General features: G+C 39.2%; 1 protein-coding gene across 1 annotated transcript in view; it reads left to right on the plus strand.

The window, feature by feature from the left end:
* The window catches only part of LOC104624986 (A disintegrin and metalloproteinase with thrombospondin motifs 12-like), a gene marked incomplete at both ends in the record, with an annotated part of 64,664 nt that overhangs the window by 27,686 nt on the left and 21,008 nt on the right, over positions 1-15,970 (plus strand). Inside the window, 8 exons of the mRNA XM_010292496.1 lie at positions 957-1,040; positions 2,722-2,846; positions 4,159-4,308; positions 7,152-7,295; positions 7,985-8,129; positions 12,207-12,299; positions 12,526-12,671; positions 13,527-13,696. Of these exons, the coding sequence (XP_010290798.1) occupies positions 957-1,040; positions 2,722-2,846; positions 4,159-4,308; positions 7,152-7,295; positions 7,985-8,129; positions 12,207-12,299; positions 12,526-12,671; positions 13,527-13,696 (1,057 nt within the window). The remainder of the gene's footprint in view (positions 1-956; positions 1,041-2,721; positions 2,847-4,158; positions 4,309-7,151; positions 7,296-7,984; positions 8,130-12,206; positions 12,300-12,525; positions 12,672-13,526; positions 13,697-15,970) is intronic.

Raw genomic sequence — 15,970 nt, forward strand, 5'->3', positions numbered from 1 at the left:
CTGTCATGATCAGATTCAGCAACAAACAAGTCTTAACATTTTCTCTGTGGTCTGTACCTGAGATGTTAAGGTTACTCACAATGATTCAATTTTCAGTCTAATATCTTGAAAAAGACCCATATTGAAATCAGGCCTTTGTAAACACAATTTCCACTTCATTTTGGTAATTTCTCCTTTAATGGTCTTTCCAAAACAGTTTTGACCCAAACATAATCCATTTTGTTCATTTGTATTTCTTGTGATATATGACATTGCTCACATATAAGTAGGTTACGACTATCTTCTGTTCCTATTCCCTTTCCTCCTGCCTAATTCAACATTGTGATGATGCTTATGACATTTTATTTGGGACAAATTTTTGCCGAGTTCAGTTCTTGCTCTTTTTTTATGTGTATTTTTTTTTTTTAATGAATTCATTATCTTTGCTTTTGTTCTTATCATCCTCTCCTGTGCTGTGAAAACTCAAGAGTATCCATCACTTAACTCTTTGCCTAGTACGGACTAATTTTTATTTTGTTGTGGCAGAAGCTGATTCCTATCAAATGAAAACAGGACAATTTGATATGCTGGGTTCTTTGCACACAGAGTGGACCTCTCTGTCAGTGTTACATAGGTCTAGATGTTGCATTCTTTTCTACTAATGTTTTTTAAGCATGCTGAAATTCTTGAAAGGGAAATGGACTTAAAATAACCTGATGTGTGCTTTTGCTCTTCAGCTTAGTAACTTTTGCCAAATCCTCTATCATCACTTACTTGGCAGAGCTGCCCTTTGCAGTAGTTCTAACATTCGTTGCATTTCAGTAAACTTTCAACGAAGTGCATTGAGGATTTAAAAAATGAAACACCCCCACCCCAAGAAGAACAGTGTGGTTGCAGTAAATGTCATATTTTCTCTCTAAAGTCCTGTTCTGCTATAGAGGAATCAGTTAATCTCATACCTCCTGGCTCTGGCACAGGTCACAGGGCTGTTCCATGATCCAAGCATTGGCAATGCAATTCACATTGTGCTGGTCCGGCTCATACTCTTTGAGGAGGAGGAGGTAAGGTTTTTATTTTCCTCAAAATGTCACTTATAAAACTTGAGAGTTCAATGCATTGGGCCATAATTCTGAAAAGGAGGGTTAATTTGCAGAAAATAATATGTTCATTTTACTCTTCCATTAATTTTGGTATGTCTGTTTTAGAATAAATGCTGCCCCAGATAGCAAAGTATTTAGCTGATGACTTCAGGTATTTTTGCATAAAATCACTAAGGAAAATGTAATTAAAACAGGCAAATTAGGAATGCAGAAATGGAATCTCCGCAGTGTCAAAAGAACATGGGATGCCAAGGAAGACTAGATGGAAACAAAAATTAATGTTTACATCATCACTCAGAATCTAATTACCTAGCATTACCTGAAATGTATTATAAAGTGTTGTGCTAGAGTATTTGCAGGTCTCTGAAGAAGTAAATCTGTTACTGTGTAGCTCCAACAAATACTTCTTTTTAGATCTCTTTTGAAACAAAAAAATGAGGACTAATTAGATGGTGATTGCTGTACACTAGCTATATATTGGTAATTTCCAATGTCTCTCATTCACTAATATGTTGCTACATGCTTAAATACATGCTGATTGTCATAATTTTATAGTTATTTTTAAAACACTGCGCATAACATGGCTTGATCTGACTGTAAGAAAACATTAAGGGGATTTTCTCAGTGGCTTATGATTTATGACCACAAGCCAAATGTCCCAGTGCTGTAGAAAGCAATGAACCAAGCCATGGGGCCAGGTTTTATCTTCTGAAATATTTATTACGGTAAAGTCTATCTGTATAGCCCTCAGAATATGCAGACCAAAACTTGTAGTTCACATCTTAACAGGACGATTAGGACATGAAGTCCATGGTGACCTTCAGTTAAGTTTACTTGCTAAATTTCTATGGCTATTTTGATAATAAACCATGGATTCCTGTTCAGTTGAGCATGGCAATGTTGGAAGCAGCAGTGTTGGGTATCTTTCAAAATTTGGTTTTAAGTTACCCAGAAATTACTGTCTGTTAAGAATGTTATTTTGATGCTTTGTAAAACTTAAATAGAGTAAACTGAGACAAGATACAGTGAATGCACAAGACCATAAATGAGAAGATACGTTTCTGAATGAATTTATTTTGCATACTTTGTATTCCAGAAGAAACTCTGTAACTTGCATGTATACTATATAACTATAAGAGGACAATGAAACATCTATGACTGCATTGTTTCTCTTTGGCATTGAAAAATATTGTGAAAGAAATACACCATTAGAAGCATAATTGTTCCCTGAGCATAACATGTTCATATAACATTGAGTGACAAACTTAAGCATGAAGTCCCCCACTAATTAGTCTTTACCTTCTCTATAGAGGAAAATGTGCATTCAAGAGAATATAAAATGTTTGTTTGAAATTTTCAATTCAGTGTTGGATCTTACAAAATTCTCATACCAAAATATACATAAATTTATGCACTTAATTTTTCCTTTAGCTGCACCAATTACAAAAATGTCAACATTTTAACTTAATATTCAATATGTTAGATAAATAGATGTCATTGCTCCTAACGATGGCTCTAGCCTTAGGCAAAGGCATAGTCTGTTGCACTTCAGAGATTACCCAGCTTCACGGCTAACATCACTGACATGTTATTGCAATGCAGTGTGGTCTTTACAATAATATTTTCCTTAATTTCCCATTAGCAAGGCTTGAAGATAGTTCACCATGCTGATAAGACACTAGCCAGCTTCTGCAAATGGCAGAAGAGTGTCAATCCCAAGAGTGACATCAACCCTACACACCACGACGTGGCTGTCCTTCTAACCAGGTATAATAGCAGTTCAGCAGCTGTGGCTGAATATTGTTTAGTTGCAGTTTTCTGGTGATGGTATTTTTTTACAGGCTCATGCCATCACTTAGTTCATCCTGCACAGAACCCAGTAAAGTGGTCTGATGAAGACATGCTGTTTCTGAAATACAGTGTTAGTGCAAAAATAACCCAGTGTAAGCGTGTATGACACTCATACAGGCAGACAATATGAGGTATATTATAAAAACGTGGTTAAAGTTAGACCTTCTGTACCTTTTAAAGGGATTGTTTGTCATTTGTTTTCAAAGTACATATAACACTTTAAGTATGTGTGTGGGTGTTTTATTAGAGATCCATCTTAGTCAGGAAATTGAGATCTGTGTGTCCCGAGAGATTAACAATTTGAAGAGCTCAGGTCATTTTCCGCTTGATCCTATCTCATTTTTTGCTTCATATCTTCTCTATTCTTCTTTGAGGCAGTATACCAAAACAATGTAACATGTAGATGAACAACACCATAACAACAAATCCTAAAGTAATATACAGGTGCAGCTCAGAATGGAAGAGTATTCTGCGCATACAGTGCCATTTATTTTTAAGCTTTAAAGTGTATGATGTTTAAATATTATCTCTGTATTTTAGGAGACCCAAAATATTTCTTTACTTGTGAGCAAGAGAGGCACAGATGGTGCCACCTTAAAGGTGATGTCTGAGGTTACACAGAGAGTGGCAAGGCGTGAAACAGAACTTCTACAGGTCCATAAGAATGGACCCAATCTGCTCACAACTGAGAGGAAAGATTGGGATTAACATCTGCAAAAAGAAGTCCTAAGTTAAAGTCTGTCAGGAAAAAAAAACCCACACAACAAAAAAAACACCAACCCCTCAAGTGATGCAGTAAAGAACAGAGTCAACAAAGCTTAAAATAAGAACGAGAAAAAGAAGTCTCACAATGATGTGTGGTTTACCTCTCCAAATAAAGAGACTTCAAACAGTTCAGTTGAATGAAGCTGAGGTATGGTGAGTTTGAGAAACCATGTCTCAAAACACTGTCAGAGATGGAGGTTCTAAAACTTTTTCGTATGCAATTTGTCAATAAACATGTATTTAGGCACTACAGCAACATAAATGTTGGCTACAAATTATAGCAATATAATATGATAGTAGCAGAACAAGTGCATAGATGTTTGTAAAAATGTTAACTCCATGCTTTGCTTAAAATGAAATTAGCACTGATACATTATAATATGGACACTTACCACCCAATGTAAGTGACACTCTAGAGTTGTTTTTAAGCTCTTTTAATGGCACGTCTCTTTTGTGATTCTAGAAAGGATATTTGTGCTGGCATGAACCGTCCATGTGAAACCTTAGGTTTGTCTCATCTGTCAGGCATGTGTCAGCCTCACAGAAGCTGTAACATCAACGAAGACTCTGGCCTTCCGTTGGCTTTCACTATTGCTCATGAACTTGGACACAGGTATAGTTGAAAGTGAAGGGGGAACCTAGCTGAGTTTAATTTATTATTTGTACGTTAATACTCAAATTGCTAGAGTGGAAGAAAACAAAGAGTGAGTTAATATCTCTATTATTAGAACCAAAATTGTGTTTGTTTTTTCTAAGCAAGGGAATAAGAAACAGATTCTTAAGCCTTTGACCTTTGTTTATATTTACAACTATTCAGTCTGCCCCTTTTAACACAGTTTGGTAGGACAGTACATCAGGACGAAATAATTAAGCTACAAAGAAGCATCACTTAATTGTACTAATTTTTCCAAACATGTTCTGAATTACTATGCAATTATTCTAGATGATCTTAGAATCAATCCAAATGATTTACATAAAACATACCTGTTTCATTATTGTTTAGTGTGATTGTTTAGTCTGGAGAAGAGGAGGCTGAGGGGAGACCTTCTCGCTCTCTACAACTGCCTGAAAGGGGGTTGTGGTGAGGTGGGTGTTGGTCTCTTCTCCCAAGTAACTAGTGATAGGACGAGAGGAAATGGCCTCAAGTTGTACCAGGGGAGGTTCAGACTAGATATTAGGAAAACTTCACTTACTTACTGAAAGAGTGGTCAAATGTTGGAACAGGCTGCCCAGGGAGGTGGTGGAGTCACCATCACTGGAAGTATTCAGAAAACATGTAGACGCGGCACTTGGGGAAATGGTTTAGTGGGCATGGTGGTGTTGGGTTGATGGTTGGACTTGATGATCTTAGAGGTCTTTTACAACCGTGATGATTCTGTGATTCTATAAGGTATTTCAATATTGCAAATTAGCTAAAACCCATTTTTAATTCAAGCAAACTTCACATAAATATCAAATCTTTGGTCTCCTTCCTGATGAACAAATAAAGTCACTTTTGGGCATTTCTTAAAAACTGGTATCTTCTGTATATTAATGTTGCTATTGTGGATACACTTAGGTCAAGTCAACTAAAGTTCCTGAGCATTGAGTTTCAGACATAGCTAAACATTTTTTATGATTCGGTATTTTTGCTTGAACTATATTTCTCAATATTTCAAATTTATGAGGGTGTTTTGGTTGGTCAGTTTGTTTATTAAACTCACACAAAAAAAATCTGGTTTCTTAATCTGTTTTGACACTGAGCAGAGCATTATCTCATGGATAGTCTGGTTTAGCTAGAATGCCTGTACTTTTCAGCTGAACCATGTTGCTTGGCTAGATAATGTGTTCTTGCTGTACCTACAATCACATTACTTCCGTTGTGCGCCTTACCACCAATCAGGATGAAGTCTATATTTCCTGATGGGATATCATCATCATCATCATCATCTGATACAAAGATTACTCAACTGTTGGTCCTGTCACCCATTAATTGGCTTTTCTTTGTTCAACTTCTCAATTGCCAGAAAGGAATTAGTGCAAGTAAATAATGCTAAAATCATTACAATTGGATCTGGGTGCTGTGGGTTTAGTTACTTGGTCCCCACAGCTTCTTGCTGACATTGAGCTTTTTTCATTAACAGTAGTCATCAGAAGACACTGATCAGAAGACACTTCTTCCCTATAGAGCCATGTGTGACCTCTTCCTGTCTAGCCTGGGTGGCTGGTAACTCACTGTCCTTTGGATGCTGTGAGACAGAGTACCGCTATACTTGCCTTTTCAGGTGTGGTGCAGGGCTTTGCCAGAAAGGATTGGCTTCACAAAGAAAATTGAATACTCTAGGGTTTGTTGTTAATATCGAACCAATTCTTCAAAGCCAGTTCAGAGTACGAATGTTAAAAAGTTCAAGTATGGGCAACAGATGAACAAAAAAGGGGAAGAAAGCCCTGCACCCATTCCTTAGATGAATGCCAAAAGTCGACTCTTCCCCCTACTGTCCCTCTAGACGTTTGCAGCCTCCTGTGTCAACAGACCCTGTTCGTGCAAAAGAGCCTGTCAGCAAGGGGACACACTTGCTTTTATGCCTCAGGCCCACTGCTGGACTTGATTCTGACTGAAATAGTGCCCTGCTTTTGGAACATCTGAGTCATGATAAAACTACATTTTCCAGAAACAAATTCTTAAATGGTTTGAACTCACTTTATCCAATCTGTGGCTAAATCACTAAATCGTGGAGGCATGTATGTTTAGTCAGTTGAATCCCACCCAAAATTTTTTGTATTTATGACTTTTACAGCGTGTTGAATAAAGAAATTTCTTAATAAGCCAGAGAAGCTGGAGAGAACCATGTTGGGAAGACCTGCTGTGGAGATCTGTTTGTAAGGCACAGTCTGAGAAAGCTAAACAGGAAGAAGGAGTGGAGGTTGGAGGCAAATTCACTGACCGTTCAGTAATTTTGAAAACAATATCTCTGTTTCAATCCATCAAAAGAGATTTAAAAAGAAACAAGCAATAGAGGTGAGATTATAAGAGAGCATAAGACAGAGTGTAACAAAGCCTGATCCTAGTTAAAGTGGTACAAGTCTGAAATAACTGGATTCCAAGAGCTCAGAAGCATTCTTAGGTTTGCAGCTTTAACATAACTTTGAGGTTTAAACTGTGACTCCTGCCCCAACTGTGTGATAGTATTTTGACTCCCTTAAAAATACGCCTGAGTATATAGTTGCTGACAGTCTGTTCTTTATTTTGTGCAGGACAGTATTGCTGTGCATAACAGACATGTTTGAAAGTGTGTTGGAGTGTAGCTTTTTTGTAGGTTTTGGGTCAGATCATCATTTTATTTTTAGCAAACAGCTATCTACAGCTCGCTAGGGGAGGAAGAAACCTTAGTGTCTTTTTAAGCACAGCATGGAACCCATAGGTAGGTGTTGTGGTACAACCAATCAGCTGGAATTATTAAATGTTTTTTATCTCAGTTTTGGTATCCAGCATGATGGAAAAGAGAATGACTGTGAACCTGTTGGAAAGCGCCCATATATTATGTCCCGACAGCTGCAATATGATCCTACTCCACTCACCTGGTCGCAGTGCAGCAAGGAATACATCACACGTTTCCTAGAGTGAGTGATCAGGTTGTGGCGTTTCCCTGAGATGAGTACAACTGGGTATGAGATGTTTATGTGGAGTTTAAAGTAAATCCTGTATTATAATATTACTAAATGTAGGTTTTTTTAGTATGCTTGAGTTAATTCCTGTGGAGGGCGTACCCCAAGCTTATTGCTCACTTAGTATTTAGGAAAAGCTCCACTATATTCTTGTTTTCTGGAAGTGAACTCAAGTCTTGTCATATCGGCTCAGGTTTGGTGCAACCTGCAGCTTTTTGCAGTTGTCAGGACGAAAGAAGCCTTTCCATCAAGGACTCTGATGGAACATCATGGACCTTGCCTTTGGCCACAATGGCACATGCTTGACTTCAATGACTTCTTCAAATTTATTGTCTTCTTTTGAAGAGCAGCAACATGGTATAACTTTAACCAGAGGTTGTGGGGTGTTCTGAAGCCACTATGCAAACCATAATGACCTTATGATATTTCCACTTTGACAAGCTATATTTTGCCTTTGTAAACCTTACTAGATGGAGTGCTGTTTGTTAGGAGCACTTCAGCATAACTTAGCTGGAATCTGGAAGTGTTATTTCCAAAGTCCATATGCAAAATTACCATTATGAATTAGATACTGAAAGTCTGTACAGAAATCTCAAAGAAGTATGGTTGCAGGGCTTTTTTAATATGCAGTTTTTGTCTTTTAGCCGTGGGTGGGGATTCTGTCTGGATGATAGCCCCCAAAAAGAAGTTTTAAAGTCCCCAATAATTGCTCCTGGAGTGATTTATGATGTGCATCACCAGTGCCAGCTTCAGTATGGTCCCAATGCAACTTTCTGTGAAGATGTGGACGTAAGTGCTATATGTTTTTCTTTGTTGTCCTAATAGAACTTAAGTTCTTCAACAGTGTGGAAGTGCAGTCAGTGAACCTCAGTTGCTAACTACAAATACGGGATGTTCAGAGTCTCATAGGCTAGATGTTTAGTGCAGGCATTGCTTAACACTGTTTTAATTCCACTCTGCAGATTCTGGAAGTGAGTTGTTGCACTGTTTGCCTTGTATTTTCCAAGACCTTTACTGGATCTGGCCCCATATCTATTGTTAAATGTCTGTCCTTCTACACTGGAGTAATTTTAGTTTTAAACTTAGAATAATGAACTTAAGTAAATTATCAATGCAGCTTAAATCCCATTTTAAAAAATAAGATGCTTCCAGCTTATAGCATTCAACAGACCAAGTCATTCTGGGAAAAAGTCTTCAGTTCCAGGAAGAGTTTTCTGAAGAAATCAGGATTGTGCACTCTTCCCATATGTCCTGATTTTTCACACTCTTGATGGTCTAATTAGTTAAAGGAAATTTCAGTCCAGGTACCTTGAAGAACCTTTATTTTCCCATCAAACATCAGATTTTTATGTAGAAATGCATAATTTAAAGTACGCCGGGGTCTGGCTCACAGCACAGCAAAGCAGTGTTGTGTGGAGATGCAAGAGAGCAGCATAGTCACAGCAGCACAACTCTCCACAAGAGCCAGGAGCCACTGCAGAGTAACATGTTATATTAGCTAAGGGCAGTGGTATGGTATTTTAACTGTGCCTCGCATGTTCAGAGCTATTTGGCTCCATACGGCGTTTTTCTACAAAGATCAGTTCAGCAGCAGTGGTTTCACGTGCTAGTCTAGCTAAGTGATCACTAATTTTTCTGTTTTGGGCAGCAATATGCAGCAAACATTGCAGATAGCATCCAGCTTGCTCACCCTGTTAAACACAGCTGTGGCAGAAGTGGCGTTAGGGCTATCAGCAGTGCTGGAGTGATTTTTAGGCAAGGTATTGCACACAGCTGTGGACTGGGGATTGCTGATGTTGACTGTTCCGTTTGGATAATTATGTGTCTCCTCATCTGCCCTTCTATTGAGGAGATTATTTCTGATTAATCTTCTCAGCCTTAATAGATAACATGATTACCAATGTTGAACTGCAACTAGTGAATCTGAAGCAGGTATTGAAAGATTGCTTTCATTACATGCTGTTCCAGTTTCCTCAACTACCGTAAGTTGTCTGTTGGTACAGAAAGAAAATGAAAATGTAATTTTGCAGTATCAGTTCATTCTGTCTTTCCTTGGGTTTGAACCTAGTAAGCCTTTACATTTGACATCTCCCAGATTAACCAATTTTACAGCTAGACATATGTTGGAAAATTAATTGGTATCATCTCATTTTACATTTTACTGGAAGGCCTGTGTATTGTACATAGCTGCACTGGCAAGGAAAGGAATTGTGAATAGTATGGTCTGCCTGTCATGTTATGATCAGTAATGTAATGATCAGTACAGTAATTTTGTCTAAGAGGTCTGACTGTTCTTTGCCCTACCACTATTTACTTAACACTCGCTCACTGACCAGACTACATTTATTCTGTAACATTTAATGTCTGACTGAATTCGATCCACAGATTCTTTTTGAGAGAAGAATCTGCATTTAGCTGAAGATGCCCCAGGATTCAGTGATTACACTTAGCAAAGACTGAGGTTTATAATTCAGATAGTGGTTTTGATGAACCATTTAGGCAGTAAGTCCTCTACGCATCTTGTGAAGTACATAAATATTGTCCCTCTAATAAGGAAAAGAAAAGCAAAAGACAAATTAGGGGGAGGAATTTTCCAAGTGGTAGGTTCTTCCTATAGGACAGTCTGTAGGAACTCAGAATCCTTATCTTATTGCCCTCTCTTTATCTCCAAGACTTCCACTGATTTTGGTGAAACTGTGTGTCTTTGGACTTGACTTTCTTTAAGGCACAGACCCTGTTCTTAACAGATTGGGTGGAAAGTGTATACTGTATTGCTTATGATATCATAACAGTCACTTGCCTTGCAGTGAGTCCATGGTAGAGTCACGAATTTCTGGCTGTTACCTTCAAAAGCAGACAGTAAACAGTGCTTTTTCTTGTACTGTTGTTATTCCAGTATTTTTAAAGATGGAAAAAAGCTCTTGCAAATTCTTGCAAAGCTAAAGAATTTCCTCTGTGAACTCTTGACTTTGAAATCTATGAGTGCATCTCATAAAAATGTAACTGTCAGTGGTAAGCTGTGTTCAGTTTCTGAGCCTTTCTCTGGTGTGTGAAGCACAGTGCAGGAGTGCACTTCATACACTAAAAAACACAAAACACATTCCGTATACAAGAGTTAAAATAAAGGATTAATTTAATAATGAAAGAAAATCCATCAGCCAGAACACTTGGGCAGCCCTGCCTTAAGAACCTGACAGTGATGGCTTCACAAAGAGTTGCTAAGTAATGCTATTCTTGAACCATAAGTAAGGAACTGCAAACCAACCTTTGACTTGTATACGTTGCCCAAAAGCAGCTAAATGAGCCAAGACAAACCCCAGACATTGTATTCCAACTGGAGATTTGGAGTGTCTCGAGATGTTCTGTAATATCAGCTTTCCTTGCAGTGTTCTAGATGAAAACCGAGGTGAACACACCATGCAGAAAGTAAATAAAAGGCAACTATCTCATAACAGACAGTGCCCAAGCTTAGCTATTTTAAATATAAACAAGTCAGAAAGCAGCAGCCATGTTTTGCATTTCACACTCAGCCAAATCTGTCTACTAGCTCACTGGGGCTGGATTTTTGCAAGTGCCCAATTTCTATGCTGGCTCCCAAATCTGGCATGTTGCTTGCTCTGAGAATCCCAGTGGGAGCTGCTAGTGGGATCCTTCCTACCAGCTTTTTTCTGTGATGACATTTACAGCTGTCCCTGCTTCACTGGTAGCTCTGTTCCCTCTCCCAGTGCTGAGCTCTGTAGTTTAAACAGCCTCAGCCAAGCACTGGCCCAGAGCCCCTGGGCTTTTGCTTCTGCTGTTCCAGTTGGGAGTGCACAGTCTCTCTGACAACCCCTGGTTTCTCCAACTTGGAAGTGGTCTTCCACACAAAGCCCTGCTCATTCAGGAGTTCCCAAACATGCAGGGCTTCTGCCTGCCAACCAAAATTGAAGCTAGTGTGCATGAGGAGGGGGGAATAGCCCTCAGTGTCTGTCCTTGCTCTCTAGAGAATAGTCCTGAATGAGTGAATAAGACTTGTTGTAAGGTAGCTGTAATATTTTTTGCCCTGCTAGCTTTCTTGAGTCTCGGGAGTTTCTGTCCCTTCTGTGGAGTTGACCACTGCCTATGGAGTAGCAGCTGAAATGCTGTGCTTTACTGGCAATGTACTGCATTAAACTGGCACCAGTTTCTGAGTAACTTAATACGCAAGCATTCACTAAAAAGATCCCTTAACTCTACCTAGCCCATGAGGCTTTTTTCTCTGCCAGCTATCCTGGACTGCTTCTTTTAGATCATTCCCTTGCTGTCTGCTTGGTTAATGTTTTAAGAGACCTGTGTTTTGATTTCTTTTTCCTCATCCAGTTTTGGGACCTCCATGGATATTAACCTGGCTGTTGTCCTTGGAGACATTATGTTGTTTTTACTTACCTGGCTGTCTTCTCTGACCTTCTTTGATTTCACTGTATGTTTTCAGGCAGACAATAATGCAAAACTGAACATTGTATTCATTACTACTCATCAAATTAAAATAATAAGAACTCTGTTCACCTTTGCTTTAAACAGAGTGCCCTTTTTCCCTGTGTGTATCTGGGAACTGAGCAGCTAATGAGGACAATATTTAAACTCACATAGTTCAGGTAATTCACCTGATAGAAAGTATTCACTGTTTTGTATTTGTCAAATAGTATCTCCTTGTACACTAATGGGGAGTATCTAAAACTGGACCTTTGGTGGGTCCCAACTTGTGGAGAACCCTGAACATCTGCCTCTGGAAATACAGCCAGTATAAGACCTCATAAATAGATGTACAAAACCGTGGAAGAGTTCTGACAATCTTGGCTATAGCAGTTCAGGTCTGCTTCAGACTCTGGAGTTTTCTTTCTTTTCTAGAACCTTTGCCAAACACTCTGGTGCTCGGTGAAAGGCTCCTGCCGCTCCAAACTGGATGCAGCTGCGGATGGAACTCGGTGCGGAGAAAACAAGGTGACTGTGAGCCATGCTGCCTGCAAGCTGCGCTGCCTGCAAAAGGGCGACGAAAGAACCATGAGTATCTCTGTCATTGTTTAGTGTGAAGGAGGGGCATCTTGTGACATCTCCATTTAAATTTCCACTTAAGTTTTTGACCTTCAGGGACTGAAATAACAATTCACAATAGCAATTTCCTGCAACAATGATCTTAAGCTGTTTGTCCTTTCTCTTCTCTCTTCAGTGGTGCTTCTCTGGTGAGTGCATTACAGTAGGCAAGACTCCTGAAGCAATCCATGGTGGATGGGGCATTTGGTCATCCTGGTCCCATTGTACAAGGACATGTGGGGCAGGAGTTCAGAGTGCAGAGAGACCATGTGATAACCCAGAGTAAGCTGACTGCACAATTTTTTCTTACTTTTTATTCATGATCTTTGAGGTACCTATGATGTTGGAAACTCTTTTGTATGAAACTGCTACCAGCAGGTGCCACAGCAAGACAGACACTGAACACCTCTTGTTCCCAGTTAAGCGTACCTGTGTGAAATTTAGTTGACTCACCTTTTACAGTTGTGATCTTTCTCTTTAATCCTTACCCTCCATGGAGCTTATTTCTATGCAAAATGAAAAAAATCCTGTTATTTAGCATTGAGGCTTTGCAGAAATAATAGAAATGTTGCTTTAATAATACTGCCGTGAATAAGTAAATGTCCTCAAACACTGGGTGACAACAGTAGCTAGCAATCTGTTCCTGAGGCAAATCAAGGACTCACCTTTCATGTTTTTTTGTAGTCATCAGCTTTGTTTGAGCTTCAGACACGTGAGTTGATAGGTACAGAACATGAAAGGCAGAATTTTCTAATATATATCTGAGTTCATTAAGACCCTATATCCCATTTTCAGAAATCACTAAGAGAGTGCTTAACAGCAGAAATCACTTGGCTTTTCTGGAAGAACTGTCAAACATTCTGGAAAACACGGTATTTTGTGTGACTTCATTTCATAAGCTAGTTTGTTGTGAGTTCATCTGGGTAATGTACCAAGCACTTCTTTGGGATACAGGGTTCGTCTCCATCTGTGTGCTCCATACTGGCACGTTTGGGTACTTGAACATGTGAAGGTATTTCTACCCGGTCAAGGATTCAGATTCACCTTGTTACCCCATTGGAACTGGAAAGACATTGCCCTTTTAAAACTACTTTTTACCCAGAATCTCACATCCCAGTCTCAATGTTCTGCTTCTAGACCACAGTTTGGAGGAGACTACTGCACTGGAGAAAGGAAACGCTATCGCATGTGTAACATTAGCCCCTGTCGCAAAGGATTGCCAACCTTCCGCCAGATGCAGTGCAGTGAATTTGATACAGTTCCTTACCAGAATGAATTCTACCACTGGGTTCCTGTTCATAACACAGGTATGAAGCTACAAAATGTTTTATATCTTTTATAAAAAGTAAAATTTACAGACCTATGAGAAGCCTCTATGAGGGCAAGAAGTAACTGAATTATGTGTCTTTTCATTAGAGAGAAAAATCTTGTGTTCCTCCATATGCAGGTGTGCCTTTTGTGAATGCACAAAGGCAGAGGTTCTTCTCTACGCATAGAAGTTTTTGCATTATCTAGTGATAATGGCTCTGAGTGTAACTAGCCCAGACCCTGTTAAGATACTGCACTAAGAAAAGCTGTTGAAGTCACATCTATACTCATTGTTCAGGATATACTTAAACAATCTTTTCTGGTGTCAACTGCAGAATAAGAAGTACAATAGTGTAGTGCAGAGCTGCATGTTTGGACCTGCAGGCATCACTGCACCCAGTAAGCAGAGCACTGCGGCTGCACAAATGTGGCTTTACTACTTCCAAACTCAGATCTGCATGGTAAGTGTACCTGGCACCACACTGAGGAAGTAATACCTCAACAGGTTCAGTATTGTGGTGCCCTGTACTGTAGAGAAAAAATTGATGTCTCTGCCTTATAACTTGCTTTGTAACAGCGAGTTAATAAATATAGGGGTAATAGTTATTACCATACAGTTTGATTCTTGGCGTATGCATAAATGTAATGAGTAGATTATCCAGTAGAAGCCATATAATTGATTTTATGAAAAAATAAACCAGTTAGGCACGTGCAGCTCAAGTTTCAACTTCAAATTTTGTTTGCCGGTAGTGTTTTTCAGCATGATCATTGCATTTTCACAGTTATTGGCACTTCTGAATAGATTTCTTAAATTTCAGCTACTGTTTCAATTTCATCTAACAAATACACCATTGAAGCTGAACCTAGAGCATACAGACTTCCAGGAAAATTGCTGATGAAAGAAAATATGTTTGATAGAAAAAGACTTTTTCAGAAGGACTCACAACAAAACAAACCATGGTAAATGCTAACAGCCTAAGGCTTAGTCCGAAGCCAAACTCATAAACAGTTTTCTGCAGGCACCTGTCACTGAAATTAGGATTCCCGTCCTCTCTGTTACTCACATGTACCACTGCAGTGTCCGGCCTTGGTTCTGTCCATGTCCTCTCTAGGGCAGTGCTACATAACTTGCAGTTCTGCATGTGTATTTGTTGCAGAAGATCTGCTTTCAAAGGGCATTGAGAACCATTAATCAAATGCTTCCTGCACACTGGAAAGCAGACCTAAGGTATGCCCATGCCATATTTCAAATAGAGTTGATTGGAGCTTTACAGAGAAACCACTTATCTTTAAAATGGTGGGTTGTTTCGGCCTGATAGATTTCATCTAGAACATCCTGGGTTTCATTGACCTTTTGCAAAATCCTTCAAATACCAAGCAAATATTTTTTCTGTGGCTTAAAAAGCTTTTTGACTGTTTTCACCTGTTTCCTCAGCAGCCAGAGTTTCAGTCTAGAGTTACATCTCTCCCCTGTGATCTGTGAGGTCCGTAACTTACTGCAACTTCATTCTTACATTTCCTTAACAGCATTTGAAGTGTCTTCTTACTGCTAAACTCTTAACTTATAAAAATCCTGGCTTCCTCAGATAGGGAGGCTCTCCTGGGAACACTCGTCTAGGCAAGGACTTGGCCAAATCCTGTGCTGATCCTTCATCTGACTAATGTCAGATGATTGATGATTTTTTATCATTTTTTCAATCATTTATTGATCATTTTATGATTGAAGGTGGGTGGCTGTCATGGGCACACTGGTTCCAGTTTTGTCCAGACAGCATTACACACTGCATTGAAACACATGAGAGTTTTCTTCCCATCTCAGTTTCAAATTTTATTTCATCTTCCGTTGGTTGCTGCAGGTACCCTGGGCAAAATAACTTCAGACTCATGAAACAGCGTGCTTTTCTGAGCAGTCTGAGCCTTTCTTGCAATTGTTTGTCCTAAACAAACCAAAACTTAAACAAAAGCAAACGATCAGCCTCTTGTAAACCCCATACAAACGAGCTGATGTTTCAGGGCTCTGGAGACTTAATCACCATGTCCACCATATATATGTACACCAACCTCTGTCAGTATACACCAGCTTCCTTTACTTTTCCCCTTAACTGGTGCAATTCAATTTCAAAGACTTTTCACAACACTCCGTTACTACTTTAACTTGCTGCCTAGAAGGTTTTGGGTTGTGTTTTATTATCAGGCATTTTAAATCCTCTCGTGCTGCACATGGGATATAAAGGGAAAAGAAAATGCCGTGAAGCCTTCCTAAACCCCAAGTG

Source organism: Phaethon lepturus, unplaced genomic scaffold, assembly GCF_000687285.1.
Source record: "Phaethon lepturus isolate BGI_N335 unplaced genomic scaffold, ASM68728v1 scaffold54398, whole genome shotgun sequence".
NCBI classification, from domain to species: Eukaryota; Metazoa; Chordata; class Aves; order Phaethontiformes; family Phaethontidae; genus Phaethon; species Phaethon lepturus.